Genomic DNA, 22,468 nt, shown 5'->3' with positions numbered 1-22,468 from the left:
CTGGAAGGCGGATCTCGCTGGGAGAACAGCAACCAACACTAAATCACTCAGTGTTCGGTTGGGTTGTTTGCGGTGGTGTGTTTAGTACGCTGGATTCACTTCACATTAACTGCAACGTAGCTTCAACTGAAGGGTTAGACGCATTGATGGAACGCTTTTGGTCCAGCGAGGATATCGGATCTAGCAAGGCTTATTCCCTGGAGGAAAATCGTTGTGAGGAGCTGTTTCAGCAAACCGTTCGGCGCGAAGAAGATGGTCGGTACACAGTCGCACTTTCCAAAAATGAAGACGTCCTTCTCCGGCTAGGCGAGTCAAGGGACATCGCCTTCCGACGCCTTCAGGGAACGGAACGCAGGTTGGCAAGGGATGCCAAGTTGCGTGAGCAGTATAACGCTTTCATGGAGGAATATCTTCGGTTCGGCCACATGCGGAAGGTCGAGCAAGCTACTCTAAGCTCGGTGCAACGGTGCTATCTTCCGCACCATCCGGTGGTAAAAAAGGCAAGTACCACCACCAAGGTGCGAGTAGTCTTCGATGCCTCCTGTAAAACTTCTTCAGGGGTGTCGTTGAATGATGTGTTGCTGGTTGGGCCAGTAATACAAGACGACTTACGGTCCATAGTTTTGCGGTGTCGAACTCGACAAATAATGCTAGTTTCCGATGTTGAGAAAATGTTCCGCTAGATCAACCTCAGTCCGGAAGATAGACCGCTTCAGTGCATCTTATGGCGTGCAGCTCCAGGAGAGGAGGTTGAGGTTTACGAGTTAAATACCGTCACGTATGGAACCAAGCCAGCGCCGTTTCTAGCCACCAGAACGCTGAAACAGTTGGCAACGGAGGAGGAAGGACGATTTCCGCTTGCAGCAAGGGCTGCTAACGAGGATACGTATATGGACGATGTCATCACAGGATCAGACGACGTTGAAACGGCGCTGGAAATGCGATTTCAACTGGACAAGATGATGTCGAGGGGAGGTTTCAAACTAAGAAAATGGGCTTCCAATTGCTCCAAGGTGCTGGACGATATCTCACCCGAAGATTTGGCAATTAGAGATTCCGAGGAGGTTTCTCTGGATCCAACGGCTTCCGTAAAAACTCTAGGCCTAACATGACTGCCAAAACCCGATGTACTAAGGTTCCAATTCAACATTCCGGAGTTGGAAGAGGATACCAAGCTTTCGAAGCGTCAGATCTTGTCAGTTATTGCTACATTATTTGACCCATTGGGGTTGCTAGGAGCAGCTATCACTACGGCAAAAATATTTATGCAGCGTCTGTGGACACTTCAAGATGAAAATGGTGGTAAACTGGAATGGGATCAGCCACTACCTTCCACGGTGGGTGAGGTTTGGAAGAAGTATAATGCTCAACTACCGTTATTCAACACGATTAGTATCGAACGCTGCGTGATCATACCAGGAGCAATATTGGTTGAAATACACTGCTTTTCTGACGCTTCAGAGAAGGCTTACGAGTATGCCTGTATCTGCGGAGCCAGAACTCAAGGAAAGAAGTTTTGGTACGACTTCTCACCTCAAAATCGAAAGTTTCCCCGCTCAAATGCCAAACTATCCCACGGCTAGAGCTTTGCGGTGCACTCTTAGCAGCTCAGCTTTACGAAAAGGTCCAAGATTCCGTCAAAATGAAGCTAAAAACCTACTTCTGGACGGATTCCACGTGTGTACTACGTTGGCTTCGAGCCACTCCAATAACATGGGTCACCTACGTTGCCAATCGTGTGGCAAAAATACAAACCATCACCGAAGGATGCTTCTGGGGACACGTGCCTGGAGTCGAAAATCCAGCAGACCTGATTTCCAGGGGAATATCGCCAGAAGACATCTTGGAAAATAACTTCTGGTGGAATGGACCGAATTGGTTGGAAGAGGACCCAACGAGATATCCAAAACAACCGGAGAACTCAGCCGAAATCGGAGAAGAAGAAAGACGGCACACTATTGTGGCAAATTCTGCTATATCACTGGCCGCGTTCAACGAGGACTACTTTAAACGGTTTGCATCTTACACCAACGTGATTCGCCGGACTGCGTATTGGCTGCGGCTGATTAAGCTTCTTCGTAAACCCAGGCACGAGCGAAGGGATGGTTCCTTCCTCTCTACCGCTGAACTTCGAGAAGCAGAATACACGCTAATCAGACGAGTACAAGAGGAAATGTTCGCCGAAGAGTGGAAGGCGTTGCGGAAAGGCCAGCATATGTCAGCGAAATCTCCGTTACGATGGTATAACCCATATTTATCCAAGGACGGAATTATCAGAGTAGGTGGTCGAATCAGCAAATCCAAAGAAGCTGACGATGCCAAACATCCAATTCCTTTACCCGCTCGTCATGTTTTCACTCGTATGCTATTGAAGCATTACCACGAGCGCCTTCTACACGCAGGTCCACAGCTTCTATTGGGTACGGTAAGGTTGCGTTATTGGCCTTTAGGAGGAAGAGATGTCGTTAGACTGATCGTCCACAAATGTCTACGATGTTTTCGTGCTAAGCCAACCAGAATTCAGCAATTCATGGGGGAGCTGCCAGCATCCAGAGTTACCGTATCACGTCCATTCTCCCGAGCTGGCGTCGATTATTTCGGTCCAGTTTATCTTCGACCAGCACCGCGACGGGCCGCTGTGAAAGCCTATGTCGCGCTTTTCATTTGCCTGTGTACCAAGGCCGTTCATCTAGAGCTTGTTTCGGATTTGTCGACTGATCGGTTCCTTCAAGCTCTACGTCGATTTGTTACGAGACGAGGGAAATGTACCGACATATTTTCGGATAACGGCACTAACTTCGTCGGGGCTAGGAACAAACTGCGAGAGTTCCTTATGCTATTAAAGAACAAAACCCATCGAGAAGCGGTGTCTACGGCTTGTGCTACAGAAGGCGTTCAATGGCATTTTTCACCACTTAACGCCCCACATTTCGGAGGCCTCTGGGAGGCAGCAGTTCGATCTGCTAAAAAACACCTACTGAAGGTCATCGGTGAAAATCCGGTATCACCGGAAGATTTTACAACACTACTCGTGCAGGTGGAAGAATGCCTCAATTCCCGACCGTTAACGTCCATGTCAGAAGATCCCAATGATCTAGAACCGTTGACGCCATCGCACTTCCTTGTCGGAGCCTCGCTTCAAGCCCTTCCTGAACCCAATCTTGAAAATACTCAGCTCAACCGTCTGAATAAATGGCAGTTAATGCAACGTAAGCTTCAAGATTTTTGGCGCAGATGGCGCCGGGAATACCTGTGCCAACTCCAAGCTAGGACCAAACGCTGGAAACCACCAGTTCAAATCGAGGTGGGCAAGCTGGTCGTGATCCAAGACGACAATCTGCCCCCAATGCGATGGAGAATGGGAAGGATACACAAACTCCATCCTGGCGACGATCAGGTAGTACGCGTCGTTACCGTCAAAACAGCTGGTGGAATGCTAACACGCCCTGTAAAAAAAATATGCATTCTACCGCTACCAGACTCCGATGATGACGTCGAAGCAGAAAACAACCCATCCAACAGTCTGGTGTAATCATTGTTCCTTTCCCCACCCTGTCGAAGAGGATATTTCTGTTTCTTTATTTTTCAGAAATCAACAATTTCTGGGTGGGTGAGGATGTTTGCGACAAACAATGATCAACCCTACACTACATCCCTGGTCAGCAGCAAAACCAATCGTGATCACATCACCGTCGAGAGCACCAAGGTACCGGTCCGGCTATGCACTGGTGAAGGTACAATCTACCTACGATGGAGAGCCAGCGTAATTGCGATATGACTACAACTACTATAATCACCGAAAATGCCGAACTGATAACGGGCGATAAGAGAGTGAGATCCCATAATCTCTCACATACCGTCAGCCGAACCTAGGCCTCTCGATCATCGCTTTCCTAGCTATCTAAATATGATCGGGATAGCAGTCGAAATTAGGTCACCACCAAGAACGGGCAACAGACCCGCAAGATTTTAACGTGTTTTAGGATTAAGTAAAATATAGAAGTTAAGTACAATTTGCATGTCGTTCATTGTCGGTCGAATAAAAGTGTGTCACTAAAATGTGTTTAGCCTAACCCGCGAGTTTTTGTGCGTGAGTGAGCTTGACCTGATATTGGTCATTACCGAACAAGCTTCCACCAGTTGGTCCTAATCAACGGTCCGCCAATTTTGGATTTGGTCTCCCTCGGAACATTACCCCTTCACCACCTAATCAACGGTCGATGTTGGACCTGGCTGCACCACTGCTATCACCGCTATCGAAGACCCAGGAAGGTAAGCGGTCAGTCCCCTACAGATTGAAATTTAGCAAGTGTTTTAATGTATCAATTTTGGGGATAATACTGCAGTTCCACTGTAAAACAGTGATCAGATCCGTGATTGCGTCTAATAAGTTAGCCATCGAAGGATACGATCGCTGCAAGGATGGGCATTGTTCAGTGAACTGTTTTAAAAATGTTCTTACTGTTGGTAGAATAGCAACCAGCAAGCTTTTCAGAGGATCGGTAATGTTGAAAGCTGTGAATATCCAGTCCACAATGTCAGAAAATTTAAGGAATCCCGTTTTAGGTTGAGTTTCTGACTGTAAAATTGGAGCACTTGGGATTTTTGGTGCCCGGGGAGTGCTGGGAACTCCTGGTTGTATCTCAATTTCCCAAAACCAGGAGGTATTATCTTCGGATTTGTAGCAGCACTTCCAGTTGATGAATTATTTTTAATTTGTACCCTTGTTTGGGACAACCTAGGACTCTTACGAGGAAGTTCAGGTGAGTTTTGATTAGGTCTTTTCCTAGAGTTTCCAAGCAGAGCCAAAGAATGCCCCTCGCAAGGGTCGTTAGAGGCGTTATCCTCAGTTGGCAAGAGAGCGAATGGGTTTTCGGAGATAAGTGCAACAGCTCTTTTAACCATTTCTGCGTAAGAGCGTTTGGAGCAGAGCTTAAAAAAGTTGACATCGCTGCATGAACTTGAAAGAAAACAAAATTCAATTCATGCCCGCAGCGATGAATGAAATTTTTGGTTCATTTGCATCGTTATTTGTTCTCCCGACGCAGCGCTTTCAGGTACGGACATGTTCGGTTTCAGAAGCAAAGTGAATTATATTTCTACGCTAGCTCTGAGAGGGATTATTGATCAAAAGTGCACCAAATATAGATTACGCAGTTCACTTATGCTCGAAAATGTAGAAAATGCTAACTTCTGCCTTCAAACTGTCGACATAATAACAAATGAATGCTTTGGTTGGTGAATGAATTTATATTTCCTCTGCACTCAAGCATTCGATTCTGCATGAAATTTCAGTCAGTTGGAAAGTGGATGAATGAGGGAGGCGTTGAATCTGAATGTCGGTTTCGGTAAATGCAAGCAGAAATAGGTAACTGATTTTGATATTTCGTAACACTGGTCTGGAGCGATCTTTGGCGGATCGCTTCAGTTTATCCGCGCGAAGTTTGTACGTTGGGCATATCAAAAGTGCATGCGGATTCTCCTCACAGTAAACACACTTCTCAGCGGGTCTACTGCAAGTATCATCCGCATGGCGTTCCCCACATTTACCGTACCGTTGCTTGTTGCTACAGTAGGTGTCCGTGTGACCTAGCTGCTTGCAATTGGAACAATTCATGACCCGCGGTACAAACAGGCGCATAGGTAGACGAGCTCCTCCCACTTCAACGTAGCTCGGAAGTGTAGATCCGGCGAAGGTTACGCGAAACGAGTCTGATGGATAGTAATTCCCATCTTCGATGGACTTTGAGTGCAATTGCTTGCACTCCAAAATCTTAACTGATTGAAGGTTAGGGTCCTTAAAGCGGCCAACCCCACCATTCATCAGATTATCGACAGTTAAACCCACATCACTTACCAAACCACACTTACATCTCCACATCACGAGAAGGGATGTAGACGCGACACTCCAGCGTAAAGAGGCTATTGCTAACGATATCATTGGCCTGTTTCAAGTCAGTAACGACTACGCGCAGTTTATCTGACTGAACCTTTTTAATCTCGGTTACGGCCGAGTAACGTTTTGTCAGCTGCCGTGCAACAGTTATGCTGTTTAACGGTTTATTTTTGGGCCGAAAGTATACCACCCAAGGACCAGCGGATCCATCCTGGTAAACCTTGACTCGGGGGGGGGGGGGCTGTGAGACATTGGGGGAAAGTGGGGGAAGTGGATCGCCCATAACATTATCTGTCTCCGAATCAGATACACGTTCCTCTTCCCCCTAATTTTCATCTTCGGAGGGTGATCCTCCTGTTTGTTCCATTTTGTTGCGGGAGCAACACGCTCAACCGCACTATTTAACTTAAATCAAAATTAAAATTAAAACAATAATAAAAAAATCGATAAGAAAAGTAAAAAACGAAACACTTCACCAGTTGGTTTCTGACGAGCTGGTAGGTGAATTGATCCTTCAATTCTTTTGTCCGTCACCCGCGTGACCTTCACACAGTAGAGAGCTGGCATAGCTCGTCTAAACACAGCCGTCTTTCAGGCAAGAAGACCGTTTAGTACCGCACTGCACTGCACTACTTGACACAATTTAACGTTTATAATGTTCATAATGTTTATACTCCAGCCCTTACTGAGATAAACACCTTTAGGGGAGACTGAGGAGACTTGATCCCCTTTTTTATTTTTCAGTCCAACTCCGTGGAATGATAAAAAACTATGTATTTTTCTGTAGTTTTATATTGTTTCTAGGGATGACTAATAATCATAAAAAAATTACATGGAAATATTATACTGGACATGAGCTATGAGCATTTCTGGAAAACAACAAAAAATGGAAAATTCTTAGATTAGTGGAGACTCGATCCCTAATTTGGGGAAAAAGAGCATGTAGGGTAATAAGCCTATTTTTGCCCTGTTTCTACTATCATCCTACCCATCTGAAGCCTTTGGTTAGAGCAGCGTCTGCCATCTTTGCTCAACACATTGACTCAAATGGTATTGCGATAATGGGGGTACTCGATTAGAGATGTTGCTGCGCTCAAACAGAAGATTTTCACCATTCTCTAGACAATTTTGTTATTATATTGGCTCTTAATAAGAGGTTAATGACCTTAACGTTAAAACCTCTATAATCGAAATAAAAAAATGGACCTTAATAACAAATCAAAGAAGCTGAAATAATAAATTTATTGTAGGAATAATGCGGTACCCTTCTTAATAGGGCAAAAACGGGTACATTACCCCATTCAATTTTATAAATGGATTGTAGTATTGATTAAATTGTTATGATTAGATATTGTTATTTTTGTTACCTCATATTACGCATCTCTCACCTGATTTTTTTTACGAATTCCCTAAATCTCCGTGCAATTATTTGAAAGCTGTCTTTATTATGGTTGAGGAACGTCAAATGTGGGATGAATGATTGCTACGTATACTGTAGTAATCAATTACAGTTATGTTTCTTTACGATGAAGCGTTCATTTTTGACATTTTTATGACAACAATGACTTCAATTGTTCTGGTGTGAATTTGGTTATTTTCAGTGGTGTGTATGAAGTATGGCGAAGGGGATCAAATCTCCACGAATTTGAAGGGATCAAGTGAACCCATAGCATCTATTTCAGCAAACTTTAGTAAAAATATAGTTGAACAAAAGAATCAGCTCAATCATAACGTATTCATATAATTGACATTCTCCTGTAATTCTATATGCAAAAGTAGAGTATGTAGTGGGTGATTTTATCAGTTTTATAAAAGTTTGAAAATTTGAAAAATAAATCTTCTTCAGTTCTTCTCAGACTTTTTTTAAATCGGTAAAAATTCGGTTACACAAAAGTCCAATTTCTTTTTTCTGTGTTAATGAAATTTATGTTTAGATAAAACTACGCAACTTTATAGTATATTCGATTAATGTATTCTGATCCGCCTTTGAGTTACAATGATGGGATCAAGTCTCCCCGGGGATCAAGTCTCCTCAGTCTCCTCTACCGATATCGCCTAACTCAAGGTAATGTTACAACAAACAACGCGCGTGTGTAAACTGAAAGGGCGCTGGGTTACGAATGAAGGGAGGAGTACATGAAATGTTGAAAATCTAAATTTTTTTGTCGAAATATGTCTAAAAATAGCATGAAACATCAGCATCTAGTCTCAAAACAATTTAAAACCGCTGAAACTTAATTAAACTTAGTTAATAGCCCAGTGAATGGCTTTTAACTCATTCAAAATAACAGGTTTATTTTTTTCCTGGTTCAAAAGTTTTGCTGGCATAGGCTACTGGTAAATTTCCATGTTCTGTTTGTTGAGCTAAAACTGCTCCGCATCCTATGTCTGAAGCGTCTGTCGTGAGTATAAATACTTTTGAAAAATCTGGGTATTGTAGTATTGTAGGTGATAGTAGGGGAACCGGAGGCAAGTCCGGCACCGTGGGTAAGCCCGACACCCCACGACTTTTCCCAGATATCAAATTTTAAATCATGCAATAATAACAGGATATCATTAGTACGATTATTTTGAGCATTTCGAGACACATAGATGCCTTATAGATTCATCGAACGTCACAAAATAAACAAAAGATGCGAAAGCAAAGCTGATGCGCACTTGGATGTTATTTTTAGTTGAGACATTTTAAGGTTTTAACAGCACAAAAGCTTTGAAAATCACCAGTATTTTTGCTGCACATTCTAATCTACTCTATATATCATTATTTATCTGCGTTAAAGATAAGTTTGAAAATTCCCTCACTGTTTATTGGGCATTTCACAAAAATGTGCACTGGAGTAAGATCGACAGTTTTAAGAGGGGTAAGATCGACACGCTGTTTAGATGGTTGAGTTTAATTTTGATTCAATGCGAACGACTGGGAGTTGTTTATGGTATTCAATTGCACTATTATAATATCATGTTAAAATTTGAAATACACAGAAACCCTGGTATTTGCATTTATTCCATGTCAGTATTGTCTCAAACCGACCAAAAAATTAAAAATCAAATTGAGCGATTCATAGTTTTATTATAAAACGAAAGGAAAAAGGATAATCTAATATGAGATTCTAAAATGATATTGAAGAACAATTTCCATCGACTGCCGGATTGTGAATCAACAATTTTCCGAAAAATCATATCACGAACCGGATAGCTAACTACAAGAGCGTATGTCACTTCTAGGTGACTGAATCTTAGTAACAGGGGATATATTCTTCTTGCAGAACGGATCTTACTCCTTAGAATGGTATTGCAAGCGATAATAGAGCTTGAAAAGATTAAGGTTCAAGTTACCGTTTTTAAGCATGTGTTAGAATTGAACGCTTGGTAGTGTGCGTAGGAAAATTTGTGTTCAGCTTTGCCACCGGATTATCCATATAAACCTTTTTAAAACTCTAAAAGAAGAATATCAGTCGATTTATTAGATCATCACGATTCAATTCATGCAAAATACCTGTTGGAAAAACCATCGGCTTAGCTGGATGGTGCTTTTGAAAAAGTGGCTGTGATTTTTTTTCACACTACCACACCGAGCGGGGGTACGCAACACAACTGCGCAATGAAAAAACCACAGCCACTTTTTCAAAAGCACCATCCAGCTAAGCCGATGGTTTTTCCAACAGGTATTTTGCATGAATTGAATCGTGATGATCTAATAAATCGACTGATATTCTTCTTTTAGAGTTTTAAAAAGGTTTATATGGATAATCCGGTGGCAAAGCTGAACACAAATTTTCCTACGCACACTACCAAGCGTTCAATTCTAACACATGCTTAAAAACGGTAACTTGAACCTTAAGGGGGAAATCTCTACCATAACCCGATCAGAAATACATAACAGGAATATTCCAAAACTATACCTCGCATTGTTACTTGTTATAAATTTCTGTTATTTTAACTACTAACGAGACCTAGTTTATACCACAATATGTTTAAAAAATTGTGTTCTGTTACAATCTTGTCATTTCATTCTGATCGGGAATACAAACTAAGTGTTGAACATTACTTATTCACACCACACATTCGTGTGCTCTTCCTCTTGCTACGCGATGAAATTCCAGAAAGCGTGCATTTGCATCACACATACTCATATACACCAAATTATACTTTATCACACATACACAACACATTTGTAATGAAAAAAATTGGACAAAAAATTTTGAAAAATTTGGTACAAATTTTCTGTAATAGTTGCAAAAATCTACAAATCGTCTAACTTCATCAGGATTAGTTGGTATTGGGTAATTTAGAATAGTGCTAAATTTTGAAAAGTTCAATAACTCAGTAACGGTTGAGATTTCATGGTATGTGTAGAACGATTTTTTTCTCCAAATATGACAGTCAATCATCCCTCGAGAAGTTCTTAACCATGAACCAAACACCCTGTATATCTTCACATTATTTTTATGTTTATTCATTTCGTGGATTTTATTCGTTTTCTTTATTTCATTCGTTTTTTAAATATTTCACTAATTTTGAATATATGATTATTTCATTTTTTTCATTCAGCATTCATTTTTATTCATTATTCATTCATTATTTATTGTTCGAATTTTATCTTTTATTCATTTCATTCTTCAAATAGATTCTGATCAGTGTATTCATTTCATGACCGTTTATATTCCATATTTTGTGCAGTCACTACCTTGCTGTTGACGTCCGGATAGAAAAGAGATTCCAACTCAATATGGCACGAAACACCCCAAAACTTTTCAGGTCGGTTTTTCGTCTGACTGTGTTTTAAAGGTTGCCGCGTGTGAGCCGATTTGTAAATATCAAAACCTGTCGTGCAATAACACAGCTACTCACTTTTAGAAGATCCGAAACGTAAAAATGTATAGTATGAGAATTAATGGAACGTCAAGGATCTCATATTCCAAATGAATGCGACTCTGAGAGGAGTTGAATGTGTTGATTTTGCCGTTTATGTGAATTTTTCGGTGTCCGGCCATTAGGCCGAAGGTCACCAGGTCGAAGGACATTAAGCCGAATGGTCATTAGGCCAAATGGTCATTAGGCCGAATGGTCATTAGGCCGAATGTCATTCATCCGAATGCAAAAGGCTGAATGGCCATTAGACCGAATAAACCAAAGTTAGTGATAGATGAAGTGGTTGGAACGGAAAAGAATGATCAGTTTTCAATGAAGGGTGATTTATTTAGATTTTTTTTAAACTTTTAATTATAACGGTTTGCATATTTACACCACATTTCTCGCTACAAATTTATTGACTGCATTGAATAAGAAATAAAATAAACGCCTAATGTAGCTACGCCACATAGCACAGTGGGACGGAATCAAAAAAGCCGGACATTGATATTTGCGACGAACCTATTTCTTATGGCACTTTGATGTCTTCGGAAAGGTTTCTTTATTTTTTAAGTAGTTTAATATAATGTTGGAAATTTTTTATTTAAGGGGGTATATAAGCAGATAAAAAAAAATAACTTTGCAAGTTGTTGCCAAAATTGATAGTCATGTACGGAAAGTTTGTAGACGAAATGATTTTATGAAACTTTGTAGAAGTAGCAAAATGGCTATCTGTTAAGCGAAAAAGGTTATTGGGTGAAATTGAAGTACATGTCCGAATACCCCCTTAAAAAGTGTTTTTTCATTGCAACGTTTTTATTTGATTTTTAACAGTTTCTCGATGTTCTAGAAAGTTGCAGATGCTTTCAAAACACACCTTTTTGTGGAATAGACCAACTCGCTATCTCTTCATTTTTAGGGTGTATGTCTGTTTTTTTGTTTTTTTTTTTTTGGTTAACTTTAAGGGGCTATGGTTTGTAGAGTAGCAGGTAGTAGCAGCTAAATTTATTTTTTTGATGTTCAGCAAGAAATACCCTATTGATACATATATAAATCATAGCGGGATCTAACAGGATCTTTGAAATAATGTGGGGTAAAATAGACTAGCATTTCAATAAATTATTTGTATTATGAAGCATGAAAAACAAACTATTATGCGAAATTAATAAACATTTGAAATATTAGTTTCTGCCAACACTGTTTGTGAAAGTTTGGTTTGTTTTCCGCGCTCCCCAATTTTTGTTTATATCATTGTAATTTGTTGCCTCGATATCCTGCAAATCCGTTCAAACTTGATATCCAGCATCCGTGTTCACTTGCCGAATGACGGTGTTTTGCTCACACGCAAGGTAGGACCGCAATATCAAGGTATTCTGGACAAGCTGAAGCAGTTTGCTGATTTGCCACAACCGCCATACCACCGCTACACCGCCACCTCGCCACTCCGTCACCTCGCCACTCCGCCATCTCGCCACTCCACCACCATCACTTCCACTCGCAGTTTACAAAAGTGTCACCATCTGAACAAATTATCAACATAACACACGACCAAATACCGCCCATCAATTTGCTAATTCATCATCCAGCAGAAATAAACATCATCGCCGCTGCTGTGTTTTATTTCTGCCAACCGAAAGAACATATACATCCATCAGTTGTCCTCCGCCTTCCTGAACTCCAGGTGCCAGAACGAGAAAGGTGAGAAGTAATTTCGTAGTTGTTTTGGTTAGTACTTTCTTGCGCTCCTTCGATCTTGTACCTAAGTGAATTTCGTACCCAAAAACATACCTGTCATCATCTTGTAGAGTGTAAGTGGCGCCATCTGTTACTGAGCATTTCAACTAGTAACCCTTACACTACCGCATATCGTAAAATGCCTGGATTTTGTGAGAGTTGTACTGATAAATTTTCCGATGGTCGTAATGCTGTAAAATGTGGCGGTTTTTGCTCTTCGTCATTTTGCGCAAAATGCTGCGGACTAAGCGACGAATTATTTGCCGCTGTTATTAACAAGTCTAACTTATTTTGGATGTGTAACACCTGCAAAAATATCATGGACAAAGCACGTTTTCGTAACGCATTAGTGTCCGTTGAGTCCGCAAACCAAATGGTGATCGAGGAGCTTAAAAATTCCATTCGCAACGACATACTGGAGGAATTAAAGGTAGAAATTCGGACCAACTTCAAAACGTTGATAGACGCTGTACCAAAAACGCCGATTCCTGGACCGCGACAATTTTCCTTTAATTCTGCTAAAAGAAAGAGAGACAACGATGATACAGGCTCCAATCCTTCTAAGCTGCTACGTGGTACTGATGCCGCCGACTCATTGACACCATCTATCGCTGTGAATCGTGAAGATAAAAAGTTTTGGTTGTACCTGTCAGGAATTTCGCCCGATGTCCCTGATGAAAGCGTCACCAAGCTAGCTGCGGATAAGCTCGGAAATTCGAACATCACTGTCGTCAAGTTGGTCCCTCGTGGCAGAGATCCTAGAACGCTGAATTTTGTCTCCTACAAAGTTGGCATGCCCACGGATCTCAAAGAAAAGGCTATGACGGCATCTACATGGCCAGTTGGCATTGCTTATCGTGAGTTTGAAGAGAAGTCGGATTCCAGAAAGGTTTTTTGGAAACCGAATGCGCCCGACTCAGCAACAATGACTACTTCCACTGCTCTTCGCCCTCCTCCCAACTAGTTACATCGCCTGTTTCACATCCTGTATCGCCTTTTCCCGAAGTTACCGCACATTCCGAGCAGTTTATTTCCGTTTACTACCAGAACGTGCGAGTAATGAGAACGAAAACACAAGAATTCCATCTAGCGCTCTCTTCTAGTGACTACGACGTCATTGTCCTTACGGAAACCTGGCTGCGCGAAGACATATTAAACGCTGAGCTCTCGTCAAACTACGTAATATATCGCTGCGACCGCAACTCAACAACCAGTCATCTGCGTCGAGGCGGTGGCGTCCTAATAGCGGTAAAGAACAACCTCGTAAGCTCGCAGCTAAGCTTATCTGGAATTGAACGCCTGGAGCAAATCGCCGTGCGTATCGCGCTCCCGAATCAATCTGTATATATTAGCTGTGTTTATCTCAGGCCAAATAGTGATCCGGATTTGTATCACGCGCACGCTAATGCCGTTCAAACAATTCTAGACAATGCTGGCAGCACCGACACTGTTCTCGTCTTTGGAGACTACAATCTTCCACGCCTTCAGTGGTCGCTCGATAATGATCTAAAATGTTACCTACCTATTAATGCCTCTTCGGAACAAGAAATAGCTGTAACGGAGTCTATGGTTGCAGGCGGTCTGTACCAGATCTGCTCATTGACGAATGTGAACGGGAGGATCCTCGATCTTGCATTCGTAAACAACACGGATATCGTAGAGCTGCTTGAACCTCCGACTGCTATTCTCAAAGTCGATCCTCACCACAAACCGTTTGTCCTGCGGCTAGATGTACGTACCAACACTGGAGATGATTCATTTCATTCGATTGACGAGCTTGATTTTGACTTTAACCGTTGCAACTTTGACGAAATCTCCGCACTGATTGCCACTGTCGACTGGACCGACTTAATGTGTTGTAATGAGCTTGACGAAGCAGTCGCGCTGTTTTATGGCAAAGTATATGACATACTCCGCCTAAAGGTTCCACTGAAACGAGTCAACAGGAGGGTGGATTTCAAATTTCCATGGTGGAACGCTGAGATTCGCCGTTTGCGTAATGCACTGCGAAAACAACGCAAGCGGTATTTCCGCCATAAGTCAGACGAAAACAAAGTTACTCTTCGACGGATAGAGCTGCAATACGAAACGGCCCGGAATTCCGCTTTTCGTGAGTATTTGAATCATGTGCAAAATAGCCTTCGCGATAACCCCGCAACGTTTTGGAAATTCGTTAGCAGCAGAAAACGATCTGGTAGTACTCCCACTGACGTCTTCCTTGGAAACGCAAGCGCGCAATCTCCAGCTGATACCGTAAATTTGTTTGCTGATTTCTTTCGCGGAGTGTTTAGAAGCGACTATACCGTCCCTTCGGAAGAGTATTTGGAAACATTATCATCGTACAACATAAATCTCCCTCGTCCCACTGTAAGCCGAGCTGACGTCTTGAAGGCTCTGACTGCTGTTGATTCGTCGAAAGGGCCTGGCCCCGATCATCTCTCGCCCCAATTTACAAAAAGCTGCGCCCACGTGCTGTCTCTTCCGGTGTGTATCATTTTCAATCGCTCTCTCGCTGAAGGCATTTTTCCTATCGCCTGGAAAGAAGCTGCTATCGTTCCCATTCACAAGGCTGGAAATATTCACAACGTCGAAAATTACAGAGGTATCTCATTATTAAACTGTCTCTCCAAAGTTCTCGAAAAGCTGGTCTACAACGTCACGTATGCAGCTGCATCCCACATTATCTCGGAGTATTAACACGGGTTTGTCACAAAACGATCAACAACTTCTAACCTGATAGCCTACACTTCTAAGTTGTTTCCCGCCGTCGAGAAGCGTCATCAGGAGGACGCAATTTACGTCGATTTCTCAAAAGCTTTTGACAAAGTACCGCACAACATCGCAATCTTGAAATTAAAGCGTTTGGGATTTCCCACCTGGTTGACTAATTGGTTGCAGTCGTATCTTTCCGATCGCTCGGCATTCGTGAGTATAAAAAACACGCGTTCAAGCACATTCAGAACACCCACAGGTGTCCCGCAAGGAAGTCATCTGGGCCCGCTTATTTTTATTCTGTTTATTAACGATATCTGTAGTCGGATCAAGTCTGGGAAATTGCTGTACGCGGACGATCTCAAAATCTTCCGAACTATCGCTTCTGCACTTGACGCCGTAGCGCTTCAAGAAGATATCTGTACTATTCAAGAATGGTGCACGCTTAACGGAATGGAAGTCAACGTTAATAAATGCAAAGTAATCAGTTTCGGACGCTTGCTTACTCCAGGACGTTATGAATACAGCCTAAAAGGTAGAACAATTGAAAGCGTCGACTCGATCCGTGACTTGGGAGTCCTCTTCGATAGGAAGTTGAGCTTTTCCGACCATATCACCGCGACAACTGCTAAGGCTTTCGGAATGCTGGGCTTCTTAAAGCGGAACACGGCGGACTTCGATGATTTCTACGCACTAAAAGCACTCTACTGTGCCCTGATCAGAAGTGTTCTGGAGTATGCTGTGCAAGTGTGGGCACCATACCATGCCGTTCAAATTGACCGACTAGAGCGTATACAAAGATGTTTAGTGCGATTCGCCCTCAGGAAACTTCCATGGAATGATCCAGTTGCCTCCTTATGCCGATAGATGTATGCTACTCGGTCTGCAGACTCTGGCGACTCGCCGTATCTTCCTGCAAAGAGTTTTTGTTTTCGACTTGCTGTCAGGTAATATCGATAGTCCCGATCTTCTCTCGGGCGTTAATTTGTATGCGCCTCCTCGTGTTCTCCGTAATCCCACTCTGTTGTGGATCCCTAGACACCGTACTTCATATGGACAAAATAATCCACTGGAAAGATGTTGCCGCAGATTTAACGAAGCTTCTTCAGTGTATGATTTTAACATTTCCAAGCATAGATATAAGATATTAATAAGAAATATATAGTTTTAAAATGCGTCTGTACGGTGTATACCGAAGATAAGGAAATAAATAAAATAAAAAAAATTATACAGTAGAATTCCGTTTTTGGCAACAATATATTTTTTTCAGTTGCCAAAACAGGAACAGTGTCGAAAATCAAAGATGATAAAGTACAAGATATCCCACTGCCAAATTCCACAAACAAACCTTCGACAACATCATTTTGGTGATTCCAACACCATCTTTCGAGTTCTCATTCAACCAGCAGAACGCACTTGTACTAGTTTCTTTCAGCGTGCAATTGCGCGAGCATGTCAGATGCTTTCGGCAGTGTGGTTCTTTTCTCACCGTAATGAGAGAGAGAGAGAGAGAGAGAGAGAGAGAGAGAGAGAGAAGAATGGCAAATGGAGTAAAACGATCAATCCATTTACACTTGATCGCGGCTAAATTCGGGTAGCACCTATGAGGCTTGCGTTTGTGAGAATCGTATTCTAATAAACGATATAGGGTAAAGTGCCTATTTTCACCATACTAAGGACGGCACCTCACTAATTCATTAATTTCTCGGCCTGCTATCAATGGAATGTGTAAAAATTGACATCCACAGCTTTGCTTCGTTGTAAAGAACCAAGATAATAACATAAGTGCGCTGAAAACAATGAAATTCTCGTGTTTGAGCGCAACTGAAACTCGAATCGAGTGCCCCTATTGTTGCGCTACCATTTGACTCAATGTGTTGAACAAAGATGGCAGACACTGCTCTAACTAACGGCTTCAAATGGGTGGGGTGATAATAGAAACATAGCAACAATGGGCTCGACACCCTATTCATGTAATATTGAGTGCAGAAATTATGATTTTCAAATATTACCACTTTTTTCGGGAAATATATTGTACTATTGACACTGAGAACTATTGAAGCAAACTATGCTTTTTGTTTGTAGAACTGTTTCTATCATTCATAAAATCTTTGAGCATATTGTTAATAGTGAACATTTCTAAAGGAAATTAAATTCAAAACAGGCCAAGGCTATTAAAGTGCTACAGATTTTGGAGGCAGCACATAATAATGGAAAGATATCGGCCTGTGAATCTTTATGGAACTGACCGATCACTTCATTACGCAAAAAAAATAATGCGCATACCGGCCGACTGCCTTTTCTCTATCGATCTCTCGAATCTGTATTGGCAGCCGCAGGATGAAAACGAGAACCGAAAATTACTTTTCACACAGACACTTTCAGTATACTTTTTCCAGTTGATACCCGCCATTCTTTACCGCTTCAGAAGGATGTGCTCCTTTCTCTTTGATGATTTCGTTTTATCTGCCCTTTTCTTCGCTCTCATGTTGGTGCGAGCAGAACGATATTCCCAAACGCGCCGTGTGCATTGAAGCGAAGAACAGAAAAAATGACAGCAGTCGCATATGCGCGCGTATTACGATACTCTGTAGTAGTGTGAGTGTGTGAAATGGGCATATGATTAGTTCTATGTGAACTCGTTCGATGGCGTTACTGAACTGAAGACTGAATTTTGTTAAAGTGAACAGGGTCTGCGAAAATGGAACCTTACTTTAAAAGCTTTTATTTTCAATTTGTTACATCATAAATGTTACAACAGTAATTATATAAGAAAATGTGATATGAAATGAAATGATAGAAGAAAATCAGCAAATTTAATTTTATTTGCTATGCCTGCCCCCATAAAATGTAGTAAATATGACTCCCATGTCTGGAAAAAAAATCAAAAGTGAAATCAATTATTAAAACTAAATGTGTATGAGCATTTTGTAAAAGATTTACTATGAACAACAACAATTTTGCCAAAAACGGAACATTTTTGTTGCCAAAAATGGAGCATGCCAAAAACGGAATCTTACTGTAATTCATTCCATATATTCCGACATTCAAAGTTAATTTTTTTGTTATTAACATGCTCATAAGTCATCAGTGTCCTGCCAATTATCTTCTTCGTTATTAAATGAACAAGGTATTTCGTTGCTTAGAATACTCGGTTATATTAATACCTTGTTCATTCATTAACGAAGAAGATAATTGGCAGGACACTGATGACTTATGAGCATGTTAATAACAAAAAAAAATAACTTTGAATGTCGGAATATATGGAATGAACTATAATATTTCAAATGTTCATAAATTTCGCATAATAGTTTGTTTTTCATGCTTCATAATACAAATAATTTATTGAAATGCTAGTCTATTTTACCCCACATTATTCCAAGGATCCTATTAGATCCCGCTATGATTTATATATGTATCAATAGGGTATTTCTTGCTGAACATCAAAAAAATAAATTTAGCTGCTACTACCTGCTACTCTACAAACCATAGCCCCTTAAAGTTAGCCCAAGAAACCAAAAAAAAAACAGACATACACCCTAAAAATGAAGAGATAGCGAGTTGGTCTATTCCACAAAAAGGTGTGTTTTGAAAGCATCTACAACTTTCTACAACATCGAGAAACTGTTAAAAATCAAATAAAAAAGTTACAATGAAAAAACACTTTTTAAGGGGGTATTCCGACATGTACTTCAATTTCACCCATTAACTTTTTTCGCTTAACAGATAGCCATTTTGCTACTTCTACAAAGTTTCATAAAATCACTTCGTCTACAAACTTTCCATACATGACTATCAATTTTGGCAACAACTTGCAAAATTATTTTTTTGATCTGCGTATATACCCCCTTAAATAAAAATTTTCCAACATTATATTAAACTACTTACAAAATGAAGAAACCTTTCCGAAGACATCAAAGTGCCATAACCAATAGTTTCGTCGCAAATATCAATGTCCGGCTTTTTTTGATTCCGTCCCACTGTGCATCGCTTCAAACCGGGTGCTGTCCGACATCGCTACAGATCCGTCGGACTTAAACTCATTGATAGCCCATATGTTCGAATAATGCGGGCAAACTAGTGGATCACAGGTTCGCTTGCGAGGGGCCGCCGCTGCCGACCGCGGGCGGCGGCCTCCGACCCAGCATCGATTTTTTCATAGTACCGTTTTAGTGTTGACCGTCTTGCTATTAGAACATTTTTGCTTATCGCCTTAACGGTATTATTGCCTAGTTTTGGGTGTAGTGTAGCTGATAAACTAGTGCACACTTTGCGTAACTGTTTATTTAAAAATTGATTTTTTTTAAATAAACATTTAGAGGTGCAATCAATTTCTCAAACCTAGTTTTGTGCTGTACTAAACTATGTTTGCAATCTACACTAGGTTACTAGATTTAGAGTCACTATAGTACCTCGTCATCAAAGTAGATTAAGTTGGGTAATTGGATAATTAATCTTTAGATATCTTAAATGTATGTAATGACTCAAACATTAACATTTTGCAAGCGATGCAATGCAATGAATAACACTTTGTAGAAACATTTACTCACTAGATACTTACTTCAGAGCGTAACCAAAGGCCATTACAGCGTCGCTAACAAACTGCAGTTGGTCCTCAAAATCAAGGGTATGTTTCGTGAGTTTTTCTGTGGTTGAACATGTTTTTCTATAAATCATGTTGTAAGGAGTTATTGGTGATCCGGGATATTTGCATTGAAAGTGATCCTCCCAAAATTCTGCAATAAACGTTCATGTTCTAAAATGTGTTGTTTTGAATAATCTGAGGATTACCTATAAACCATGGATTTCGGAAGTTGTTGGAGGCCGTCAGATTGAGAAAATATTCTTCGAATCCAATTACGGAATTGGCTTGTGGCTGTACGGATAACGTTCCTTCGACCTCAGCTTCGTTTCCATCGGATACTAAATTTCGAGCACTCCACCCATCTGATCCTATCCAAGAGAACACACCCGTTACATTTTGTCGCCGAACTGCTCTCATGACTTCTGCCACTTCTTGATCGGATCCAAATATTATCACACCTGTAATGCGGTAACAAATTTATGACTGTTAATAGTTGTAAAAACACATTGCACCAGCAATTAAAATTTTCCAAATTTGCTAAACATATTGAACAATTCCTTAGCAAATATGTGAACGAGTAGACATTACTCTATTCGATTTGATCAAATTTGGCACACGTCTGCGACGAGAGAGATATCGTATTTTTCATCGGTCCAGGGCCCCTCCTGACCCAAGATTGTACTTTAGGCTAGCCATTTTTGCAACATTACTCGATCTCGAAGAGCGCCGGGCTGAAAAAGTTTCCTTTTAACCTCAAGAAATACCAGTAAAATTTGAAGCCGATCCAAGAAAAATTATTGAACCCAAAAATGGTTTGAGGTGAACCAAAGGCAATTTTATTGAAATTTTGCATTTTTTCGCTTTTTTTGTTATATAAACTATATTGAAACCACTAAAATTAACATGAAACTGCACATATAATATTTTTATTGATGCGAGAAATAAATTACACAATTTAAATTTCGTTAGGAGTCGATCATTCCTAACCTGGGGTTGGCATACCTATATTGATGCACAGACGCTGACAGTAGGTAACATATGAATGACCCAGCCGCTTCTAGGCCCATGCCTTCCATGCTCTTGCATTGGGTTGTTTTAAATTTAACAAACAGAGATGTTTAGTGTTGTTTATTGTTTATTTGTTGTACCTTAACCAACAGACCCCCTGGCTCCAATGGTGGTTTCTTGAACTAATTACTTTTTAGAATAGATAACATTTTGGCTTTAATCGAATTTCTCGTCCGGTTGAAGTCAAAGGCCGTTGCCACACTGTTAAAAATATGCTGTAGTCCGGTAACGCTCTGGCGACTATAATTGTTTCTCCTGAACGGAACACGCAGAAAAGAGTTATTGCGTAGAGCTCGAACGCGGGTTTGAAGAGACAGATGTCCGAGGATTGTAGGGGACATAGTAAACGAAAGCAAGATCAAGGTCGGTTGGTCATGTGTGAAGTGAAATCCCCTAATTTCTGGCATTTCGGGACGTGTTTTGGCTGTTTTATCGTTGGAAAATGAACCAAGGGATCGTCGGATAGTCGGAGATTATGGAGCGCGCCGGATGAAATAGATTCCTGGAGTGTGACGGCCCGAAAAAGCGCTTCTCGGAGGTTTTCTTTTCCCACAGAAGCATCGTCAGGAGCAAAAACAAGCGGGGCGTACGAATACATCTCCGTGCCCACCGCTCAGCACTACTCTACGAATGCTGTTGCTGCGAACGAGAGTGTGAGGAGAACAAAGCTATTACGAAAGTGAGACGGACAAACCCGCTGTAAAGTACGTATGCACACTACATGAAGAGCTTCATCGACGCAGACGTCATGTTTTGACGTAGGACTTATGTCTTTCTTTACTGTGCCGGGTGTCATTTCAATATTTTCAAAACGGAAGTGTTACGTACACTTTGAACTTTAATAACTTTCCTCCTACTAAACAAATTGCTAATCTTGGTTCATAAATCGAAAGGAAAACGTTCAACGCTTGCTACTGATACCTTGTTTGCTCGTAAAACTTGTTTAAATAGTTAAAAAACTACTTTTAATGCAAATCAACATAAGTGCTAGAACCTATAAATATGTATGACACAACTTTTCTCAAAGCCAGACGTGTGTAAGCCACAGAGCGGAGCACACGTACGTGTATCGTCCACTGAGAAACTGCATTCGGACAACCAATCAAATCACAGCTACTGTCGTCGCCCTGCGTGTAATTCATCACTATCAGAAGCTACTAATCCACTAATCTACTAGCTGTTCTTCCAGCGTCTGGTTCATAAGATTGCGTAGGATTTCAAAACCAATCGACGCTTCCAGAGCTCAGTCGTAATGGCCTTCCAGGAAGCTGGCCAGGCTTACCTGGTTGTTCGAGGATACCAATCTGTGCGCTATCCACACCAAGCGAGCGATCATCATGCCGAAAGACATCCATCTGGCTCGCCGCATCCACTGGGAACTAAATTCGGTGTATCCCCCAGAATAAAACAACAAACGGTCCTTTTCAGCACCAACCAATCATATTTTAGTAAGAATTTTAGCAGAAATTCCTTTAAAAGTGTTCTCAGGTGGGTGTATTAAAATTCGCAAGAAACAGAAGGTAGTGTTTTTGAAAGTTAATAACTAAACAAATGTTTTACGACCTGTGGAAATTGACGCAAATTAAATCAGTGTCTAAATAAAGTACAGAATAAGCAAGATA

General features: G+C 41.1%; 1 protein-coding gene across 21 annotated transcripts in view; it reads right to left on the bottom strand.

Annotated features, from left to right (window-relative positions):
* The window catches only part of LOC131691078 (metabotropic glutamate receptor 8), a 1,433,400-nt gene that overhangs the window by 992,421 nt on the left and 418,511 nt on the right, over nt 1-22,468 (bottom strand). For all 21 annotated transcript variants that reach the window (XR_009305687.1, XR_009305689.1, XR_009305690.1 and 18 more), the window contains 2 exons: nt 19,985-20,236; nt 19,755-19,929 (listed from right to left, as the gene is read on the bottom strand). Coding sequence is in view for 17 of the 21 variants with exons in the window: in XM_058977259.1 (XP_058833242.1) it covers nt 19,755-19,929; nt 19,985-20,236 (427 nt within the window). In the remaining 4 variants the exon portion in view is untranslated. The remainder of the gene's footprint in view (nt 1-19,754; nt 19,930-19,984; nt 20,237-22,468) is intronic.

This window comes from Topomyia yanbarensis, chromosome 3, assembly GCF_030247195.1.
Source record: "Topomyia yanbarensis strain Yona2022 chromosome 3, ASM3024719v1, whole genome shotgun sequence".
NCBI lineage: Eukaryota > Metazoa > Arthropoda > Insecta > Diptera > Culicidae > Topomyia > Topomyia yanbarensis.
This window is presented reverse-complemented; position numbering and strand designations above follow the sequence as displayed.